The sequence below is a fragment of the Sceloporus undulatus genome, chromosome 7, assembly GCF_019175285.1.
Source record: "Sceloporus undulatus isolate JIND9_A2432 ecotype Alabama chromosome 7, SceUnd_v1.1, whole genome shotgun sequence".
In the NCBI taxonomy this organism is placed as follows: domain Eukaryota; kingdom Metazoa; phylum Chordata; class Lepidosauria; order Squamata; family Phrynosomatidae; genus Sceloporus; species Sceloporus undulatus.
Window position 1 is genome coordinate 8,104,298 of NC_056528.1, and position 23,368 is coordinate 8,127,665.

Here is a 23,368-nt window from a genome sequence, read left to right on the forward strand (position 1 = left end):
AACAAGCTTGCTCCATCCTCAGTTGGTTTTGATGGGACTTTGTGAAGCCACACTGGAGGAGAGGACATAGTAAACCTGGGTCCACTGGTTGATCTCTGGATGATATATGGCAGATCAGCAACGATTGCTCATTCCAGTTGCTTAATGGTAACATCCTATAGCTCCGTAATGCCTTGAATAGCCTCACAGGATGGGTATGAAGATGGCAGTGTTGACTGTGTTTAAAAAGTCTGGGTACAGTATGAGGATGGCTATGAAGATGGCAGACCCAGAAGGCACCCTTTCCCACCAGTCTACTCTGAGGTGTCACCCAGTGTGATCTGCACCCTCCGCACCTCCTAGTTATGTCCTATGGGCCGCCAAGTCCAACCCACTGCTCAGTGCAGGAATCCCAACAAAATGGCAGTGCAGCCATAGAGATGATGGCAAATCCCATGGAACTATATTGTAAGAACTCATCGTTCTTCAAGCCAATCTAGAAGAGTCTCGTCTCAATTTTGAATTGCTGTAAGTCAACCGACAATTTGATGGCACATATGCACACTTTAATACTTCTTCCTTGCTCACCCTCTTAGTCTAGAAAATTCTTAGCATCCTTAGGCAGCCTTGAGTACCTATGTTCAGTACGTTTATGGTGCCCTGTGTTCAAATCCAAAACCCCTGGTCGCGCAGAAGAGCTGAGAAAACGCAACGCTGGAACGGAGCGGCGTTCGAAAATCTCATTGTAAGTTTCTGCTGCACATGACCTTTTCCTCTTTAAAGGGAAAAGAAGAAGAAGAAGAAAAGGGATTCTCACTTGCGTTGCGCCACGATAATCCCGCGGCTCGCTCAACCGGATTCCAAGCTACTGAAATTTGTCAACATGTTCCCCATTTTCGTTTTGGATGGAGTCCAAGGAGCAGACAAATTTGGGTCTTGAATTATCTGCTATCGAGAGCCGTCAATCTCCGAGCGACGCTGGAATGAAAGCGCCCCAGCGCATAGGATCGCATGCCATTTCCATAGGCTTCAGTAACGCTTCTGTTCGGCAGGTGATCCTTGACGCTGCAATATCCCAGCACTTGGGCGCTGGAGCAGATATGGAGAACCCTTTGCCTTCTGCCTCGAACCACAAGGGCTTTTGCTAACTCAGGTCCTATATTAAGTCTGCGTCACCCAAAACTCCGCATGATGCGATGCGCATCAGGTGTTGCACCACTGTCCCAAACTCTCACCTGAAAACAGATACGCATTTGGTCAAGCAACATCAGAGTGAGGTCAAGGCAGCTAAAGACATAGATGAAGGCAAACCTATAAGCCGAGCGGTGCTGCAGCAGTTTGCTTTTGCCAAAGCCAACTGGGAAGGGCAAGAGTCTGCCTTGTCTCCTCCTTTCTCCTGAGTTAATTGAGTGCCAACTATTTTGACCCTTTGCAGTTGGCAGCAATTAAAGTGTCAACTATTTTTGCCCTATGCAGTCAGTGATAATTGAAGTGCCAACTACTCCTGAGTGCCCACTAATGTTGCCCTTTGCAGTCTGCAGCAAGTGACATCCCCCCTACTTCGGAGTGCCACCATTTTGGCCCTTTGCAGTTGGCAGCAACTGAAGTGCCAACTACTTTGACCCTTTGCAGTTTGTAGTAATTGACGTCCCAACTACTTTAGAGTGCCACTACTTTGCCCTTTTGCAGTTGGCAATAACTGAAGTGCCAACTACTTTGGCCCTTTGCAGTTTGTAGTAATTAAAGTGCCAACTACTTTTGAGTGCCACTACTTTTGCCCTTTGCAGTTGGCAATTATTGTAGTGGCAACTACTTTGGCCCTTTGTAACTGGAAGCAATTTAAGTGCCAATTACTCCTGAGTTTCCACTACTTTTGCCCTTTGCAGTTTGCAGCAATGGACATCCTAACTGCTTTTGAGTGCCAGCACTTTGACCCTTTGCAGTTGGCAGTAATAGAAGTACCAACTACTCCTTAATGCCTACTACTTTTACCCTTTGCAGTAATTGACATCCCAGCTATTTTGGAGTGCCACCACTTTGGCCCTTGGTAGTTGGCAGTAACTGAAGTTCCAACTACTTTGGCCCTTTGCTGTTGGCAATAACTGAAGTGCCAACTACTCCTCAGTGCCCACTAATTTTGCCCTTTGCAGTTGTCAGTAATTGACAGCCCAACTACTTTTGAGTGCCACTACTTTGGCCCTTGGCAAGTAATTGAAGTGCCAGTGACTCCTGGGTGCCAGCTGCTTTTGCCCCTATTGCAGTTTGTAGCAATGGGCATCGTGACTGCTTGGGAGGGCCACTTACTTTGGTCCTTTGCAGTTGGTAGCAACTGAAGTGCCAACTCCTCCTGAGTGCCCACTACTTTGGCCCTTTGCACTTGGCAGTCATTTAAGCGCCAACGACTCCTGGCTGCCAGCTGCATTTGCCCCTTTTGCATTTGGCAGCAATGGCAGTGCCACCTACTTTGGCCCTTGGCAGTTGGCAACTACCCCCGAGTGCCCACTACTTTTGCCCTTTGCAGTCTGCAATTAAGTGACATCCCAGCTGACTTTGAGTGCCGCCACTTTGGCCCTTTGCAACTGGCAAGGGATTGAAGTGCCAATGACTCTTGGCTGCCAGCTACATTTGCCCCTTTTGGAGTTGGCAGCAATGGGCATCCTGACTGCTTTGGAGTGCCACCACTTTGGCCCTTTGCAACTGGCAGTCATTGAAGTGCCAACTACTTTGGCCCTGTGCAGTTGGCAGTCATTTGAGTGCCAATGACTATTGGCTGCCAGCTGCATTTACCCCTTTTGCAGTTGGCAGCAATGGCAGTGTCAGCTGCATTTGCCCCTTTTGCAGTTGGCAGAGCAACTGAAGTGCCAACTGCTCCTGAATGCCCACCAGTGTTGCCCATCTTGCAGCCTGCAGCAGCCCTTGTGTGCCCAGGAGGTGCCTTGGAGGGGGAACTAGAGATCCCTGGCAGCGGGGCGTGGGTGGCTGTGGGTCCGCTCCGCCCGGAGGCTGCCTCGGCTGCGCTCCGCCTCCTCTGGCCGAGAGTGAGGCTCCGCGCCGGGCAGCAGCAGCAGAAGGAGCCCCAGCAGCAGCAGAGGCAGCAGGAGCCGGAGGAGGACGGAGCCCCGGCCGGGAAGGAGATCATGAGCCCCCCGGGAGGCTACCTCCTCCTCCGCTCCCTCCTCCTCCTCGTCTTCGCCGCCTTCTCTGCCAACGCCAGCAACTGGCTGTGAGTAGACAGACCCCCAAGGGGCAAGGGCAAGGCTGGCACCGGCAGCAGGTGCCCCGACCCTGGCACCCAGCACCCTCCTGGCTTCCCTCCCTGAACTGCTTCCCTTCTCCCCTTCCTTCTTTCCCTGCTTTCCTTCTACCTTTCTTCCATGCCTCCTTCTATCCCTTCCTTTTCTTCCTCCCTTGCTTACGTTCCTTCTCTCTTTCTTCCATGCTCCTTCCTTCCTTCCTTCCTTCCCTTCCTCCCTTGCTTATTTTCCTTCTCTCTTTCTTACATACTTCCTTCTTTCCTTCCACACTTTCTTCCCTTCCTTCCTTTCCTTGTCTTTTTTCCATACCCCCTTCTTTCCTTCCTTCCTTCCCTTCTACTTTGCTTCCATGCCTCAATCTTTGCTTGCTTTCTTGCTCTCTTCCCTTCCTTCTTTTCTGTTCCTTGCTTGCTTTCCTTCAATCTTTCTTCCAGGCTTCGTTCTTTCCTTTCCTGCTTTCTTCCCTTCCTTCCTTCTTCCCTGCCTTCTTGCTTCCCTTCTTCCATTCCTTGCTTGCTTTCCATATTCTTTCTTTCTTTCCTCCCTTCCTTCCATGCTTCCTTCCTTCCTTGCTTATTTGCTTTCCTTCTCTCTCTTCCTTATTCCCTTGCTTTCTTGCCTCTTCCTTCCTTCCCTCCTGCCTTGCTTTCCTTCTTCCTCTCTTCTTTCGTTTCTTTCTTGCTTATTCCTTCCTTCCCTTCTTCCTTGCTTATTTTCTTGCTTATTTCCTTTCTTGCTTACTTCCTCTCTTGCTTTCTTGCTGTCCTTCTTTCTCCCTTCCTCCCTCCCTTCTTCTTTTCTCTCTCGGCCCTCCTTTCATTCTTCCTTTCTTGCAAAGGGATCTGTAGCCCTTTGAGGATTTTTTTTGGGAGGGGGGGCATCTTGGCCATATTGCAAAGTAGGATATTAGCCCACATCCATTCAATTGTGAGACATTTATAGGGCCAACCGAAATGCACATTGTTGTTGTTGTCATGTACCTTCAAGTCATTTCCAATGTATGGCAAGGCGAACCTATCCTGGGGTTTTCTTGGCAAGATTTGTTCAGAGGTTTGCCCTTGCCTTCCCTGAGGCTGAGAGAGTGTGACTTGCCCAAGGTCAGCCAATGGGTTTCATGGCCGAGCTGGGATTCTAACCCTGGTCTCCAGAGTTGCAGTCCCACAGTCCTCAGGGGAAGGCCGTGGCAAACCTCCTCTGAGCAAATGTTGCCAAGAAAACCCCACGATAGGGTCGCCTAAGGGTTGCCATAAGTTGGAAGCGGCTTGAAGGCACACACAACAACAACAACAACACAACAACAACAGATGTGGCATTAAATTGCATTGGCCTTCCTTGGCATCTGCAAACCATGGAAGGGCTAGAAATTGACAGGTCAAGAGAGGGGCTTCCTTGCTTGGATGCACAAGATTTTGGGGCATGGCAGGTATCACTGTTTATTTGGTTAAAAACCTCAAATGCAAACATTTTGATATGATTCAAGCAGAGCTTAGGAAAGATAACCAAGGATCCTCCATCAAAGCATGCAACTTTCCAATGTCAGTTTTCCATCCATGCTTCAAAGTAGGATCATTTGTGCAAATGCAGTGGTACTGCATAACCCATAACTCCCACCCCAGCCAGCGATGGATGGGAATCATGTGCCTCTCCATATTTTGTGGAGCTAGATCTCCTTGCCTTCCTCTTACCTGGCTCTTCTGGGAAAGGCTGCTGGGAATTGCAGTCCATTCCCATCCGGAGGGCCACACATTAACATTCAAATGGTACCATGCTCTATGGGAGTGGTTCCCAAACTTTGGTCCTCCAGATGTTTTGGACTTCGTCTCCCAGAATTCATGACTGTTGGTCATGCTCAACTGGGGCTTCTGGGAGTTGAAGTCCAAAACATCTGGAGGAGCAAAGTTCTATAGAATTAAATATCAACTGGAACAGTGGCTTTAAAATGGAGAAGGAAAGCGAGACAGTAGATGGTGGTCCTTACAAGACAGATTTGTTCCAGATCGGATGGAATAAAAAGGTCCTTGCTTGCCAATGTAAAAGCAGAGTGATGGGATTTATTTGGAGGGAAGTCTTGGAAGTTAGCACTTGCTTAGCTTCATGTTTCTCTATAGAGTCGGCATAACGCAAAGCATGAGAAATTGTGTCTATGGAGTTTATCACTGCAGTTGCTTTTAGCTGTTCTAAGGGACTGGAATCATTTCTGTTTCTTGATATGAATGTTGTCATTGGGACTGCTGGCATTCAATAACAGGAACTGTAGGTGGTCACTCGATATCAAGGCTTTCCTTGGTGATGCCCAAGATGATACCAGGAAAGATTCTGGAGCAGATCTTTAAACAGAGAGTCTGTGAACATCTAGAAGGCAAGAGTGTGATGCGGCAGCTAAAAAGGCCAATGCGATTTTAGGCTGCATCAATAGAAGTATAGTGTCTAGATCAAGAGAAGTAATAGTGCCACTGTATTCTGCTCTGGTCAGGCCCCACCTGGAATAATATTGTGTCCAGTTCTGGGCGCCACAATTCAAAAAGGACATTGAGAAACTGGAGCCATGTGTCCAAAGGAGGGTGACTAAAATGGTGAAGGGTCTGGAAACCATGAAGCCCTATGAGGAAAGACTTAGGGAGCTGGGTATGTTTAGCCTGGAGAAAAGAAGGTTAAGAGGTGATATGAGAGCCCTGTTTAAATACTTGAAGGGCTGTCATATTGAGGAGGGAGAAAGCTTCTTTTCTGCTGCTCCAGACAACAGGATTTGGAGCAATGGATGCAAACTGCAGGAAAAGAGATTCCAGCTTAACATTAGAAGGAACTTCCTGAGAGTAAAGGCTGTCCAACAGTGGAACACACTCCTTCCTCGGAGTGGAGTGGAGTCTCCCTCCTTGGAGGTCTTTAAACAGAGGCTGGATGGTCATCTGTCCGGGATGCTTTGATTGAGATTTCCTGCATGGCAGAATGGGGTTGGACTGGATGGCCTTTGCGGTCTCTTCCAACTCTATGATTCTATGACAATTCCCAGCATTGCTTTTTGCTGGGTTTTGATGGTCCCTGCATCTGTTGCAACAGGCACCTTGGAAAAGACATTCCCTTCCCTATGCCAGGATGGATGGATGGATGGATGGATGGATGGATGGATGGATGGATGGTGCACCTTCCAAAAATGGTACACCTTGCCGCTGTATTTTTGCCTATGCATTGAAAGGAATTGCCATAATATAACATCATCATCTGCAACCTGGTTCTTCGTGGCCTCTTTTGAATCACTCAAAAGATTTTCAATTGAGTGATCATACTGACTGCCATCCTAGTATATACATTCATGAGATACAGTATATACTCCACTATAAGTCGACCTCATGGATAAGTCGAGGGCAAGTTTTGGGGCCACGATTCTTGATTTTGATGCGATTTTGATGCATGGATAAGTCGAGGGTAAAACATAGGGGCATGTAATTTCTAGACTTATACATGAGTATATACAGTATGTATTCAGTATGTCTGAGCCAATGCAGGGCTTTTCTGGATTGTTCTGGAGAAGCTCTTGTTTTCTAGTTCCTTGGCTTTTGCTGGCGGTTGTCATCCTTGGCTTTTAATGGGATTTCTTAGATCTGCACTAGGGCTCTTCCAAAGGTTTTCGAACATGAAACGAAACAAAACTGGGGCATAATGCGCTGACTTGGTGTTATGGTTGCGGACTGAAACATCCATGACATGAAAATATTCCATGTCCATATTCCAGATAGATGGATGGATGGATGGATGGATAGATAGATAGATAGATAGATAGATAGTCCAAAAGCAAAGCTTGCTTTTGCCATTTTATATAAGGGAACTGTTTGCCATTGTAGTTAATGGGAAGGGAGCACTCACAACTTTTGGTATCCAAGAGCCCACTGCATAATGCAAAAATGCCATTTCAGTATAACCTTATAATGCTAAATTGATTTATCTTTTTAAAAAGAAAGGAGGAGGAGAAAAGGCAACATATAGTTCCGATACGTCTGTTTTTCCAACCCCTAAGGGGGTTTTCTTGGAAGATTTGTTCAGAGAGGGTTTGCCATTGAGGCTGAGAGTCTGTGACTTTCCCATGGTCACCCAATGCTTGCAAAGGGGGAGGAAGACCCACATAAGCAATGAAAGGGGGGAGATGGGATGTTTGGCTCAGTTATAGAGTCACTTTTGTCCACTGGGTTGCAGCCTTCAAACTGGTTGCATTCCCAATGCGTTCCCAATGCAAGTTAGACTTTCTCGGTGCCTAACCTAGATTTTAAAAAATCCAGCCCCAGGGCAGGGTGGAATCGGGAACAGGGGCTGGTCGGGGGGAGACCCGCGCCGCATACCAGATGCATTACTTGGTGTGTAACTGTTGCGACTCGTCTCGGGTGCAAAGCTTGGAGAAAATGTGCCAGAGGCATCCTGAAAGTCTTGCTTGAGTGTGTCTCGGCTGCTGAGCAATGGATGGGGAGAGGTGGAGAAGAAGTGGAGGAAAGCAGGCCTGTCTCTCACCTTCCTCCCAAAGGACAAGGTTGCATTTGATGGCAAGAGCAACGACAGAAGAAAGGGATGGGAGACGTAACTCATCCCAACAAGCAAATGGAAAGATAGATAGATGGAGGGAGGGAGGGATGGGTGGATATTTAGACAGACAGACAGACAGTTTTTGTGGGTTTGGGGGGCTCTGTGGCCATGTTCTAGAAGAGTTTATTTCCTGACATTTCGCCAGCATCTGTGGCTGGCATCTGCAGAGATGATGAATGGCCTTCTCTGAAGATGCCAGCCACAGATGCTGGAGAAATGTCAGGAATAAACTCTTCTAGGACATGGCCACATAACCCGAAAAACCCACAAAAAACTATGGATGCCAGCCATGAAAGCCTTCAACTTCACACAGACAGACAGTTCATGGCACAGTGGTTGGAGTGTTGAACTAGGATACTGGGACACCAGCGTTTGAATCCCCGCTCACCCTGGGCAAGTCACACTCTCTCAGCCTCAGAGGATGGCCATTGCAAACCCGAAACCAGACAAGAAAACCCCATGATAGGGTTAGGCCTTAGGGTCACCATAAGTCGGAAATGACTTGAAGGCACACAACAGCAACATCGATATTTTGAAGTGACAAACATGGGAGAAGTGCTGTTGGTTTGCTCTTGAAACACACACACACATATATATATCGGAGAGACAGTGTGGTGTCTTCTGGCCATATGGGTTCTGGGATACAAAGAGTCATAAAGTCCAGGACGTTCCACTGGCTTCTCCAACATGCAAAGGTGTTAAAAATGTGTCTGTGACTTAACACTGTCATGTCTTTCTTTCTTCTGTATAATTTTCAACCCCTTTGCCCAAGGAAGAAGTCAATGGAGCTTTGAAACCTTGCAACATATATTTTGTGCATTTGAGTTGGTTCGATCCACACTGTTTGGTGGATTTTGGATGCTATTGTTCCAGAGGAGTTTCGAAACTTTGCAAGATGTATTTTTGTGCATTTGAGTTGGTCAGTAAAGGTATCACTGTTCAGTGGATTTTGGATGTTATTGTGCTTTGCTGTTTGGCTGGTGGAGCTTCGAAAGCTTGCAGCATGTCTTTTTGTGCATTTGTGTTGGCCAATAAAGATATCACCGTTTTATGGATTTTGGATGTTATTGTGCTTTGCTGTATGGCCAGTGGCGCTTCAAAAGCTCGCAGCATGTCTTTTTGTGCATTCAGCTTAGCCAATAAAGATATCACTGTTTTGTAGATGTTACTGTGCTTATGGCCAGTGGAGGTTTGAAAGCTTGCAACATGTACTTTGTGCATTTCGTTTGGACTGATAAAGGTTTTGTGGGGTTTGGATGTTACTATGCTTTGCTCTACGGCCAACGCAGCTACCCCTGGATATGTTTTAAGCACTTTAAGCATAAGAGGTCAAAAGACAGGAGCTTTGTTGCATTCTTCTCCTCTCCACAGACATCCAGAAGAGGCGAGATTGCCGGAGGGCAGCTCCCATGAGTGAGATGACTTTCGGGAGATATGAAATGCTTGGAAGGTTTCTCTGGGTTGGAATGCGCCTGGTCCTGTCGCATTTTTTAGTGGACCCCCCTCCCTCCATGCCTAGCTGTGGGTCACAATAGGCAAATGCACATCATGGTGGTGTGAGGGTTGGCCGCTGTGCGCATGGGCACGCTCTCCTTGGCCCAATTCCTGGCACTTGTGTGCCCAGGTGCGTGTGGCATTCCCTGTTGCTTTAGGCCAGCACAGAGGTGTTCACTTTCTCTTTGGGCGGCTTGGTGGAGTTGTGCCTGCCAAATGTGTGGTTTGATGCTCAGGGGAGCATTTCACAATACGACAAGAGGGTGTTTGGGTTCTTTCTTTCTTTTCTTTTCTTTCTTCAGCTTGTTGAGACTCGCCCTCTCCATCACTTCGCAGAAAAGGCAACATTTCTATCAGAGCTCTCGAAGCAAATGCACGTTATGCGCAACCACCCCCATATTTTCTTTCTCCTGTTTTAATAAAGCAACAACAACATACCGAGATGCCGGTATGGCAATAGTTACCAAACCTTGGTCTTCCAAATCTCTTGGACTCCAGCTCCCAGAAGTCCCCACCAGCTTGGCCATCAGTAAGGATTGTGGGAGCTGAAGTCCAAAATACCTGGAGGACCAAAGTTTGGGAATCACTGCGGCATGGGATTGGGAAAGGACTGCTTTTCCCATTTGGCAGTTTTTCTGCTCAGAACATCTCTGCGGTTTTTTCACAGAACCATACAATTGGAAGCATGCATCCACAGGCCACCCAGTGGTTCCCAAACTTGGTTCTTCCAGGTGTTTTGGACTTCATCTCCCAGAATTCCTGCCTGTTGGCCAAGCTGGCTGGGGTTTCTGGAAGCTGAAGCCCAAAACACCTGGAGGACCAAAGTTTGAGAACCCTGCTTAGTGCAAGATCTCCAGCTAAAGCACTGAATCCCAAACTTTGGTCCTACAGACGTTTTGGACATTTTGACCATTGGCAAAATTGGCTGAAACATCTGGCAACTGAAGCCCCCCAAACCCCCCAGAAGAATAAAGTTTGGAAATCGTTGAGCGAAAGCATCCCAGCAGGTAGCTGTCCAGACTCTTTTTGAAGATCTCCAGAGACTCAATCTGGAGTGGAGTATGAATGAGGAGCTGACCAATGGATACCTCTGTCTCTCATTTTTAAAGTCACCATGTTTTGGTGGCAGAAAGGAGCAGGCCTTGAAGGGCAGCATGTTTATTGCAAAATCGTAACGTCTTGGAGGCCATCTAATCCATCCCAAGAAATCTCGAGGTGGAACACCCATAACACATGGTTGGGCCAGTCTCTACTCCTGTTGGCCGATGGTTTGCTCTATTCCCAGTCAATGATTCCATTTCTGAATCTCTCTGCTTCGCTTCATGGTGACCCTATGAATGAGAGATCTCCAACTTTGCAAGAAACCTTGTCCTCCATAGCCTTGCTCAGGCCCTGCAAGCTCAAGACTAATGCAGTCTTCTTTGTTTTTCCCTATGCCTCCCTGTCTTGGAGAGCAGTGGAGTCTCCTTCTTTGGAGGCTTTTAAACAGAGGCTGGATGTCCATCCGTTGGGAGTGCTTGGATCGTGTTTTCCTGCATGGCAGAATGGGGTTGGAGCAGATGGGCCTTGAGGTCTCTTCCAACTCTATGCTTCTATAATGCTCTCTTTTCTAATATATCTTCTCATGATATGGTCAAAGTAGGATAGCCTCAGTCTAGTCATGTTGGTTTCTCAGGAAGATACTGGCTTGATTTGTTCTGAGACCCATTTATCGGTCACTTTGGGAGAACTCTCTTCCAGCACCACCTTTCAAATGGGTTGCTTTTCTTCCCAAACCGCTCTTGTGGTTGTGTGTCTTCAGGTCATTTCTAACTTACGGTAACCCTAAGCGAACTTATTGAGTTTTTTATTGAGGAGGTCAAGATTTGTTCAGAGGAGGTTTGCCCTTGTTGTCCTCTGAGTCTGAGAGAGTGTGACCTGGCCAAGGGCACCCATTGGGTTCTCTTGGCCAAGCAGGTCTCCACAATGGCACAGTATCTCTACCAACATTCAACTGAAATCTACCTTCTCCTCTTGCTCAGGTATTTCCCGGCTTCCCAAAAGGGCACCACGGGACACCTACGTGCCAGACAGGGTTCAGAGCATCTCTGAGGAGATCAGGGCATGATGCCAGCCACTCCTCCCCGACTCTCTGTTTTATAAGGGCGGGGAAGCGTGTGGCAACGCAGCCCTTGGGGTTAAGCCTCGACTTGGAAAGAGCCAAGCGGTACCCTTACAGTTGCTAAGCGGATTGGTTGTTTTGTAGTAAATGTTTTCCTTTCTCCTGTGCCCCGAGGAAGTGTCTGTGCCAAAGGGGCAGAAGGTGTGGGCAAGGTCTGTTGGGCTGGAAACGCTTGTGTTTAATTTCCAGTCTTCATTCTTACTTAGGCATAGAGCCTGCCCATTGCACCCCCCCGGGAAATAAAACTGGCTCTGCTTTCCATTTTATTAGTAGTAGCATTCGGTGGTTGACTAGGTTGAGAGCAAGGTTTGGAAAAGCTGCCACTGACCATGCTGGATGATGGATTCTGGGAGTTGTAGTCCAAATGGGGGCAATGTTTCCAAGCTCTAGTTCTTTGCGAGGGAACAGGGGCATCATTAGGAGAGCGCGAGGGGTACGGATCGTACCGGGCGATGCCAACCCTTGTGATGCCACTGTGAAGGAAAATCATTGGCTTAAGGTAACTTGCTTAGCTTCATGACCAGAAGGTGGGGCAAAGTCCCACTAGATGTTAATCCTATATCAGGGATGAAGAACTTCAGGCCATGTTAGATATGGCCTTCGTGGGATTCCAAAATGGTGCAAAATGGTCCCTGCAGGCCAGATCCCCTTCCCATGGGAGCATTATTAGAGGCCTCCCCTAAGCCTCAGTTACTGTCAAAGAGGGTTTTTATGTTGATGTATTTTAATAGTTTGGGGTTAAAACTGGGGGAGAAGGCGTACAGTCAGCCTTCCATATCCATGTATTCAACTATCCACAGTTTGAAAAATATTCCCAAAAGCAAACCTTCATTTTGCCATTTTGTATGAGGGGCGCCAATTTAGTACTCCATTGTATATAATGGGACTGGAGCATCCACAGATTTTGGTATCCATGGAGGGTCCCAGAATCAAACCCTGGTAGATAAGAAGGTCCCACTGCAAAATGGGATTGCAATGTATTGGTAATCCATCTCCAACACATTGTCTTTTTAACCCCATGGCCGAAGAGAGACATGGGTTATTTCTCTAGCTGCTTTGTCTCCTTCTTTCCATTGGGCAAATAATCTGGGGTGGATCGGGTACTTAGAGTTAAAATCTTAACTTGACAGTAGGTGCTTGGTATCCGCTGGAGTTTGGTTCCAGGACCTCCCATGGATACCAAAATCAGTGGATACACAAGTCCCATTAAATACAATGGCCTAGTAGAATGGTCTCCCTGTGTGTGTTGTGCGCCTTCAAGTCATTTCCGACTTATGGCGACCCTAAGGCACATCTATCCTGGGGTTTTCTTGGCAAGGTTTGTTTAGAGGAGGTTTGCCATGACCTTCCCCTGAGGCTGAGAGAGTGTCACTTGCCTAAGGTCACTCAGTGGGTTTCATGGGCGAGCGGGATTCAAACCTTAGTCTCCAGAATCCTTGTTCAGCATACAAACCACTACACCATGGTGTTCCTTATATAAAATGGCAATATCTAGGTTTGCTTTGGGGAATTTATATATTTTCAAGCCATGGGTGCTTGAATCCATGGATAAGGAATCAATGGATATTGTGGGTTGACTGCATAACTTTATGGGTTGTTTCCTCCTTCCTCTCCTTCCATTGATTGCTGCAAACACTGAACTTTCATTTTGCAAGAAAATTGGTTGGTTTCTTGGGATTTCTCCCCTGCCCTTTGCTGGCAGAAGAAGCTCCAGAGCTTAGTCTGAGAGGGCAGGGCTGTTCTTCGGAGTTGGCACAATCCTCTCCGCTTTTGGTGACAAGAGGTTAACTGGCGGACAGCATTCCCACTGGCAATTCTCTTGGCACCTGGCAAAGCCACAGCTGGGACCTTTGTGGGTGATCCAAGGGTGCACAAACAAAAATGTTTGGCAGGTGTGTTGGAGATGCAAAATGCCCCGACGTTTTATTTGCAATGAGTTTTAAGATGTACACACTGACTCTCTGCAGCGAAAGGGATGGCCGTAAAATGCAACTCCAAAATGCCATTTGCTGACAACGTGAGGCACCGGATCCCATCTGGTTTTGGAAGCTAAGCATGGGCAGTGCTGGTTAATCCTTGGATGGGAGATCGCCAATGAATACCAGGTGCTGTAGGCTCTATTTCAGAGAAAGGGACTGGCTGACATTGATGGGCAGGCATTGTGCTTTGCAATGAGAAAACATCATGGGATGGTCTGTGGTTTTTGCCTATCTTGTCCACACTTGCATGCAAGAAAGGCAGAAGCGGAGGCTGAGGAACCCTTGCAGCCTTTGGCCCAAGTCCCATTTCTGGCACCGCCTGGATTAGACCCATTGAATCCATAGGATTTATGTAGGTGTTGACTTGGCATTTGGCATCTGATTGAATCAGGACTAGCAATTGGGCCCAGGGCTTTGTTTGCAGGTTGGATTATTGCTCTCTTTTCCCCCCAGTTCTGTTCTTAGGACACTGCGCTCTCTGCTGGACTAGTCTGAAAAGCTGAACTTCTGTTGTGTTGATTGATTTTATATCCTACATATCTTCCAGTGTTGGACCTGATGGGTCGCAATACAGTACAAGGCTTCATCGCCTCTGTAGAAATGCAGTACTTGGATGGCTGTGGGTCAATGCTGTCGAATTCTGGGGTTTGGACTTTTGCAAGACATTTCACCTTCTCAGTCAGAGATCTCTGGTGCCGCAACGAACTACACATCCCAAGAGTGCATAGGATGGCGCAAATGGCAGTTACAGCGGTGTCAAACTCCACTGTTTCTGAATTGCGGACGCGGCCTCAATTAAAAGACAGTTTTATTTTACACTTGAAATACAGCATCTTGCTAAAGACTTGGAGGGTAGGTTGAAATTGAACGTTAGAAGATACATCTTGATTGGAAAAGCACTGGGGCAATGAGGACATTGACCTGGAGAAATGGTGGAGTCTCCTTCTCTGGGTATCATCCAAAAGAGTCTCAAGACTTGGAGGGTAGGTTGCAATTGAACATTAGATGCAACATCTTGATGGGAAGAGCAATGGAGACAATGACCTGGAAAAGTGGTGAGGCTAGACAGTTCCATGTTCAGGATGCCCTAGTTGAAGATCTTGCATTGAACAGGAGTTGGACTCCATGGCCCAGGCCTCTTCCAACCCTAGTATTTGGTGAGGCTAAAATACGCTGAACGAATCATGGCACACATCTTTTTCAGCAACAAGAGACTTGTGCCAGACTGGTTGCATCCCCCAATCTTATCAGTTTTATTATGGCATAAGGTTTCGTAGCCACAGTACCTGAAGGTACCAGATCCCATCTGATCTTGGAAGCTGAGCAGGATCAGGCCTGGTCAGTACTTGGATGTGGGATTTCACCGTGTGCCGGAGGCTATAGTTGAGAGGAAGGCAGAAGCAGATCTCCTTGGAGTATTCCTTACCAGAGAAAACCATCATGGGGTTGCCATAATTTGAAAGGAGGCTTGAAGACACATAGGGTTTTGTGGACTAGAGTTCTCTTCATTGGATGCATAGTGTGGGTGTCATGCAGACATAATGGAGCATAATGGAGTTTAAAGGCAGCGGAATGCAAAAGCCATAGATGTGATCATGCTGTCTGGAAAGCCATTGATGAAGCACCATGGTGGTGTCTGGGGGGGGGGGGGGGTCTGGGATCTGCAGTGATGCCAAACTCTGCCACTCTGCCAGCTCTGCTTAGCTTCAGCAGTGGGAGAGTATGTATCATGTGCTTTTTCAGGCCCTGAAAATGCTTAGATATATTTTGCCCAGGGGCATTCACTTCTCCCAAAACCAACTGAAGCTGCAGCAAAGAACATCTGGCAACTGTATTTCTCAAGAACCGTTGCTCCGATCCCATCTGTCATTTGAAATAATACGTTTATCTTCATTTTTATCCTCCTCAAAGAGTAAAAAAAAGTGTTTGTTTGGGAAAGCTCTTATCTGGAGCATCTTTTTATTTGGAAATATTTGAAAGGGATCTGCTGGGCTTTGACTCCTCCACTGCATTTGAGTTTGTCAGACGCGCCCATCGTCTGGGAAAATCTGGGAAACATCTTGGGATTGTGAACCAGGGTCCTTGTCGCTTGCCAAATGGAAGTCCAGGGTGGGCTATGGGCAAGGCGGGCAGAGATGGGCAGCCTCAAAATGCTCAAAACCAGAGCATTTCATTCTGTGACAGCTTGGTGGTGAGGTGCATAATGGCAGCAGTCATAATGAGGAAGATGGGAAAGGGTCTTTCTAACTCAGGTGTTGAGCATTTGTGTTTGTCAACATGCCTATTTTGGCACCTGGTTCGGAAAACTAAGGAGCCCTTATAGTTTGGGATTGTGGTATCAGGTTCTTGCAAGCACTTTGTTGAAAAACCAAAAGACAAATGCCAAGAGTTGGAGAACATGGCTGTAGACAAAGGAGATGTCATCCTTAATGTTAACCAAAACTGGCTCCTTAATGTCGTACCCAGTTTGGCCCTGGCTTCGTAGTAGAACCTGGGAAAGGAACTGTAGTTTTTCTGTACTACAACCCCAAAATCTCCCAGTGGTCCCACTAGCCAGGGGATTCTGAGGACTAGAGTCCCAAAAGCAACCTTTCCAAGCTCCTGTCCTCCGACAGAGGCTTGGGTCCCATCGCAATGGCTTTTTTTGCAGCGACAAATGAAGAATATTTCTTGGCCTCTTTCTTTCCCCTTTGGCTTTGCTTAGGAAACGGAGGCCAAAAACAGATGTTTTGAGCTTGCTGGGGTCTCAAGACGTGCCAGTCTCCAGTGGGTTTGTCTGAAGGGGGGGAGAAGAAGGTTTCTGTCTCTCTCCTTTTTGCTTGCTGCAACATTTCCCAGCGGCTGGAAGGCCCAACTCTGCGAAGCAAAGGAAGCCAGGAAAAGCGAAGCGTGGCCTCGGGGAGGGAAGTGGTTTTGGAGGGAGCCTCTGCCAGTCCGAACACTGACCGTGCGGAGGGATCCTTGTGGCGGCCAGAGCTGGCAGCCGGTGGCCTTCTTCTGCTGATCTTGGCTGGCTCTGGACCGCTTTGGCTTCTGCTAATAGTCCTTGGATACACTGGGACTCCTTAGTCCTGACAGGGCAAGTCCTATCCTTTTCCTTTTGGGGAGGACAAAGGATGGCTGTTGAACTGCTGGGCACAATGTGTGTATTTGTGTTTGGGCAGGGGCTGTTACCCCAAAAAACATGCACAGCTGCATTTGTAAGCACCAATGCTCTGACAGACCTTCAGTACTAAAGAGTGGGATTTTCGGCTGTGAACGCACAATGCAAATATGTTTAGTTTTGCATACTGCTCAGATAGCACTTCAGAATTAAAGAAGGGTTTTTTTAGGAAGTGAATGCACAGTGCAAATACTGTATATTTAATTTTGCATATTGTTTGGATAGAACTTCAGGACTAAAGAGTAGGGTTTTAGGATGCAAATGCACAATGCAAGTACGTTTAATTTTGTATCTCATTAGGATAGAACTTCAGTACTAAAGAGTGGGGTTTTCGGATGTGAACGCACAATGCAAATATGTTTAATGTTGCATGTTGTTCGGATAGAAGTTCAGTAATAAAGAGTGGGGTTTTCAGATGCGAATGCACAATGTAAATATGTTTAATTTTGCATATCATTTGGATAGAACTTCAGTACTATAGAGTACGGTTTTCGGATGTGAATGCACAATGCAGATATGTTTAATTTTGCACAATTCTTGGATAGAAAAGAGTAGGGTTTTAGGATGTGAATGCACAATGTAAATATGTTTAATTTTGTATTCTGCTTGGATAGATCTTCTGTACTAAAGAATGTAGTAGTTTCAGTGGGGGAATGCATCTGCTCTGGGTTTCAGTCCAGACTGTAAAGAGTCTATCCAAAATGCTGAACACTTGCCTCAAAATAAGTTCAGCACCTTGGAGAACTCATTTAACGTTTGGACTGAAATTTGACCTCTAGCTTTTCATCAGCCTGAATCCAGGACTTGCTGGACCACTGACCAGGAGGCCATGATCTGTCGGTTGGAAAAGTGGGGAAAGCAAGGGATGTGGGAGAAATTCATCTGTGTACAAGACACAGGATTTGGGACTGGGTTGAACTAGGGATGACAAATGCATTTGTTTTCTGCTAGTAGTATAGTGTTGTCTTAGATGCTAAATTTTCTGACTGGTGGTTGGATTCACCGATTTAAAATGTATACATTTTGGTGGGGGGGATATTGCCCTGGCAGGTATTTGGCAAAGCTGTCATCGGTGGGGAGCATCTCAGAGGAGGAGACCTGTGAAAAGCTCAAGGGCCTGATCCAGCGCCAAGTGCAAATGTGCAAAAGGAACCTCGAAGTCATGGACTCGGTGCGCCGGGGGGCACAGCTCGCCATAGAGGAGTGCCAGTTTCAATTCCGCAACCGCCGCTGGAACTGCTCCACGCTGGATAGTCTGCCAGTCTTTGGCAAAGTGGTAACTCAAGGTGAGGGACACACACACTTTTAAAAGTTTTGCTCTGTTCTCCTGTTTCAGCACGAAGGTGCGGAAGGAAGGGAAAGGAAGATTTTAGCATCACATGTTGAAGACAAAGTGATTTATTTTAGCATGAGCTTTCACGGTTACCCATCTGCAGTTGGCCCTCCGCATTTGCGGCTTTGACTTGTGCGGATCTGATTATTTGGGGGTTTGATTATTATATTCTGCCTAGGAACCTCTGTCCTTCAGCGCAATGTCTGCCAGAAGTTGACCATAGAGTTGTGCTGGAAAATTTAGAAGTTCCTAGAGAAAACACTTCACTGGGCATTTGTAGGTTCTCCGGCATGACTCTATGACCAACATCTGGCAGTTGCACTGGAGAAGCTGAAGGTTCCTAGAGGGGTGCTCTCTCAAGTAAAAATAATAGTGCTTTTTTAATTTGTGGTTTTCCCACATTAATGGGGGTCCTTTACCCCTAATCCCAGCGAGTGTGGAGTGATGTTAAAGCTGCATCTGTACTTGTTCAGAGTGATGTTAAAGCCGCATCTTTGCCTTCTGCTTCTGGATATGGAAGCCTGGGTTACGCGGTTGCACCAAATAGTTCCTGATCTCCTTTCTCCTCCACCATAAAGAGACAAGAACTAGAACTGGGATTGCTTTCGTTGCCTCTTTCAGATGCTCCTTTCTCCCCAGTTTCCTCCTTCCACCGCTGCCCCCTTTGAATACACCCAGCATCCTCTGTTGCTTTCTGCTTATTAAGGTTTACCCCTGGAAATGCCAGAAATACCAGCAGCTGAAGTCGTCTCTCTCTGGGACGGCCGCAGAGCAAAACCCACGGACGGTAGTCTGCTATTACCCTCGATTAACTCAGAGGTCTCTTGGTTGCTTGAGCCGGGGGCTTGGACTGCCAATCCCTCAATGCCTGCCATATCCTGAACGCCGAGGCTTATTCATTTTCCTCCTCTCCTCCCATCCTTGGTCGATGGGCAGAGGCTTGGGTTGGCGTTGGAGACGTCAAGGGCATCTGTGTTCTTCCCTGTTGGCTGTCGAAGCCTGCGGGAACGAAAGGAAGGCCTCTGTCCTCTCTGTGCCAGGATCCTCCAAGACAGAAGGGCCTGTTACTCTCTAACCACCCTTGGCAGGGACTAAAGTGTTGCAAGACTTAATGGAGAACCGCTAAACCAATCTCTCTGCCTCTCTCTCTCTCTGACACACACACAGATGCACACATCCATATGTGGCGCATATGCCCCCCCCCACACACACACATAAGGAAATATACACAGTCAACCTCTATAGCAATAACTCTTCTTCTACATAAGAAGGGTGAAAAAACAGCCAGGCTCTGAGAGAGGCCAAGGCCTCGTTGCCACTTACAGATAAATCGGTGTGCGCTCCTTACGCACAAGTTACTCCTTCACTCAGATAGCTGTCTCTCCTGCTCCTTCTGCCAGGGACACGGGAGGCGGCCTTTGTGTACGCCATTTCCTCCGCTGGCGTCGCCTTCGCCGTGACGAGGGCTTGCAGCAGCGGAGAACTCGACAAATGTGGCTGTGACAGGACAGTGCATGGCGTCAGCCCGCAAGGTAAGGAAATACCCCTGGAGCATGTTGCAGTATTGCTATATTGCTGCAAGGCTTGGATGCTAGGATCCTAGAAGCAGACCTGTTAGGGTTAAGGTTAAGGTTAGGGCTATGGTTAGTTAGTCCACAAGGTAAGGAAATATGCCTGGTGTCTGTTCTGGCGGGGAGGCTATATTGCTGCAAGGTTTGGATGCTAGGATCCTAGAAACAGAAGAGTTAGGGTCAGGGTTAAGGTTAGGGTTAAGGTTAGGGTTAGTCAGGCCGCAAGGTAAGGAAATATCCCTGGAGCATGTTCTGGTGGGGAAGCTACATTGCTGCAAGGCTTGGATGCTACGATCCTAGAAGCAGAAAGGTTAGGGTTAAGGTTACAGTTAGTCAGCCCGCAAGGTAAGGAAATATCCCTGGAGCATGCTGTGGTGGGGAAGGCTGTATTGCTGCAAAGATGTTAGGGTCCTAGAAGTAGAAGGGACCTTGAAGACCACCTCATCCCAAGATTGGAAATAGTAATAGGGGTAGTTTAAGTAGTGATGATGATCATGATGATGCTAAGGTTTCTTTGCTGAGAGATGCTCTTGTGGAAAAAGGCACAAGCTTGTTTACTTCTGCTTTAGAGACTAGGACATGCAGCAATGGATGGAAACTATAGGAAAAGAGATTCCACCTAAACATTAGGAAGAACCTCCTGATGGTAAGAGTTGTTCAACAGTGGAAGGCGCTGCCTTGGAAAGTGGTGGAGTCTCCTTCTTTGGAGGTTTTTAAACAGAGGCTGGATGGTCATCTGTCAATAATGCTTAGATGGCGTCTTCCTGCATGGCAGAATGGGGTTGGATGGCCCTTGGGGTCTCTTCCAACTCTATGCTTGTTTCATTCTAGCTGTTTATTGTGTGAAGCAGCAAATGGATGCAGGACCTGAACCCAGCCTGGAAGATGGCAACGCTGTATTGACCATCTCTTTTGTAGTGGGATGGCTTTCATGTATTGTTTATCGCTTCGTCCAAAGACCATGGCAAACAAAGCATCCAAGCTGTTGTATACTTGCGAGACCATACTTAAAATGAACTAAATAAAGTATTTAGTGTTCCTGTGCAGCAGTGTAATGGTAAATGAAGATCGCTTCTGTGCATAGTTTAAAGGTAAAGGTTTCCCATTGACATGAATGTCTAGTCAAAACCGAATGTAGCTTAGTTAATAGCTACTGCATGTCGATGTAAATGGAGCATGGTTCAATTGTTACTGGATCTTGGCAAGTGATCCTAGCAGGACCTTTAGTGATGCTTACCCTGAGCACTTCTTAGAATGCAAATCCAAACCTAACCCTTATCTTTTTTGAGAAGAGTTTCTTCCTGACATTTCGCCAGCATTTGTGGCTGGCATCTTCAGCTTTAGAAGTTAAGTGATGTCTAGGAGTAAGGTGTGGAGAAAAGATGGCTGGGAGGATGCCCTGTTTTTCTTTTCCCACGGTGTCCTTAACGTCAGCTGAACATCGGAAAGACTATAAAGGAAAAAAGATACGGTAGCCACAGACTTTGGGACTGTCGGCCAAAGAAAGATGTCTACAGGACCTCAAGGAGGAGAAAGTCAAAGTAGCTCCCTACTTTGGGATGCAGTACTTGCATGCATTATCGTTTCCATATCCTTACACATTGTCCTTCTGCTCTAGGCTTCCAATGGTCCGGCTGTTCCGACAACATCGCCTACGGAGTGGCTTTTTCCCAGTCTTTCGTCGACGTCAGAGAAAGGAGCAAAGGAGCTTCCTCCAGCAGGGCACTCATGAACCTTCATAACAATGAAGCTGGAAGGAAGGTAATATTCGCAGCATTTTCATCTTGTCACGGCTCCATGGAATAGAAGTGTTTGCTTCTCATGCATATTCACAGTTGTAATATATATATATATATATATATATATATATATATATATATATAAGCAGTGTGTTTTGAGCCCTTAAGGCTCAAAGAGAAGAGTATAGACACAGTTGGAGAACTAGACCATCTTATCGCAAAAGCCAGGGGAAAGGAACCTGGAAAACATTCCGCTTTATTCCTAATCCAGCGTCATTTTTCAACCGGAACAAAGAAAGTTGGCTTTATTTTGTCATACAACTTCCTGAATTTATTTATTTACTGTATTTCTATCCCACCCTTCAGCCAGAAAGGCTCTCAAGCTGAATTCCCTGGTTGTTTCTGAAGTCTCCATAAACAGATTTGGTTATTGTACAGTCACATTTTTTGGTTTACTTTATGTATATAACAGATACATGCAAATTGGGGGGCGAGATGGTAGAAATGGGGCTGGGGGGAAAGGAGGCTTTATATAAGGTTGCAAAAGAGTGAAGAGGTTTTTGAATGTGGATATTATGCGTGATTTGTATGCTGTTAAAGGTTAAGTTGACATAGCATCTTAAAAACGGGTTGGTTTTCATGTTTGAATGGGGATAGTCCCACAAGGAGAAAGGATAGAAACACAATGCTCTTGTACGTTTAATAATGTGTATGTGTATACTATAAGGAGGTGCTAAGTGATTGTGTATGTATGTATGTGTTAAAGTGGAGAGGTTTAAAGTATAACCCTAAACACACTTACTTCTAGGATAAGTTATACAATTTAAATTGATTCTGATCCGCATCTGGTTCACACTTGTGCGGAATCGGTTTATCACAAAAGACGGGGAAAACATCAGCATCAAAGAGACGCGGGTTAAATGGGTCTAGCGCATGGCTCCCCCTCTCGGATTCGCACCAATGATTCGGTTTAAGTGGGAACCAGATTGTTTGAACCAGTTCAAAGGGATTTGGGATCCGGTTTAAAAGGTAGTGGGAATCAGGCCTAGGGCAGCTATAGCAACTCTATGGGAAATTCTAGCAGTATGCTGATGGTCAGCTATAGGACAGTTCCACCTCAATACAAGATGTGTCCAATGAATTCTGGAAGGAGTAAAATGGGGATGGAGGGAAGATGTGAGGATAGTAGAATTCAATCCTGAGCTTTAGGAGAACCTCACCAGCTCTGCTTTGCCCTTCTAGGCCATCCTGAACAACATGCGAGTGGAGTGCAAATGCCACGGAGTGTCGGGCTCCTGCGAGGTGAAGACCTGCTGGAAAGCTATGCCTCCCTTCCGGAAAGTAGGCAACGTGTTGAAGGAAAAGTTTGACGGGGCCACGGAGGTGGAGCAGAGGAAGACTGGCTCCACTAAAGTGCTGGTCCCCAAGAATTCCCAGTTCAAGCCGCACACAGACGAGGATCTGGTCTACCTGGACTCCAGCCCCGATTTCTGTGACCATGACTTAAAGAACGGCGTCCTGGGCACCAGCGGAAGGCACTGCAACAAGACCTCTAAGGCCATAGACGGCTGCGAGTTGATGTGCTGCGGCCGTGGCTTCCACACGGACGAAGTGGAGGTGGTTGAGCGGTGCAGCTGCAAGTTCCACTGGTGCTGCTTTGTCAAGTGTAAACAGTGCCACCGAGTCGTGGAAATGCACACTTGTCGGTGACATGGGACGCGGAGCCTCTGTCGCGCCTTGGATCCGACAGAGGCGGCCTCAGAGACAATGCGGGAGAGGGCCTTGGGAGAAACTGCAAAAGAGGAATCAGATCTTTTTTTAAAAAAAGAAAAATATTTAAAGCTCCAATAATGAATGGTTTGTTTGGTTTTTGCTTGGTTGCTTCCGCGCTTGTTGTTGTCATTCTTGGTCTGCTTTATTTATTGCCATCTCTTCTGGGACAGAGCCCATGCTGCTGCAGGGAAAAGCTGGACCTTGAGGCTATTGTGGCTACTGACCCAAAATGGAGAGAGAGGGTTGTGACGTTTCCAGAGACAAACCTTGGGAAGGAATACGGCGCCTGAAAAGGGGAGATGGCAGTGATAATAGCAACATAGTGGGCCCTTGCTATCCACTGCGGTTTGGGT

General features: G+C 46.9%; 1 protein-coding gene across 1 annotated transcript; it reads left to right on the forward strand.

Annotated features, from left to right (window-relative positions):
* The first annotated feature begins 3,055 nt into the window (after positions 1-3,055).
* On the forward strand, positions 3,056-23,082 carry WNT4 (Wnt family member 4). The gene is made up of 5 exons (XM_042480356.1): positions 3,056-3,202; positions 17,650-17,885; positions 19,333-19,464; positions 21,122-21,264; positions 22,485-23,082. Exons 1-5 carry the CDS (start codon positions 3,117-3,119, stop codon positions 22,950-22,952), a joined length of 1,065 nt encoding a protein of 354 aa, XP_042336290.1. The 5' UTR covers positions 3,056-3,116; the 3' UTR covers positions 22,953-23,082.
* Positions 23,083-23,368: the final 286 nt, after the last annotated feature.

Excerpts from the sequence above, each read along its gene's own strand:
- WNT4 (XM_042480356.1), top strand. The coding sequence starts at position 3,117 with ATGAGCCCCCCGGGAGGCTACCTCCTCCTCCGCTCCCTCCTCCTCCTC. Across the intron at positions 3,203-17,649 it reads GCCAACGCCAGCAACTGGCT|GTATTTGGCAAAGCTGTCAT; the intron begins GTGAGTAGACAG and ends TTGCCCTGGCAG. Across the intron at positions 17,886-19,332 it reads TGGCAAAGTGGTAACTCAAG|GGACACGGGAGGCGGCCTTT; the intron begins GTGAGGGACACA and ends TCCTTCTGCCAG.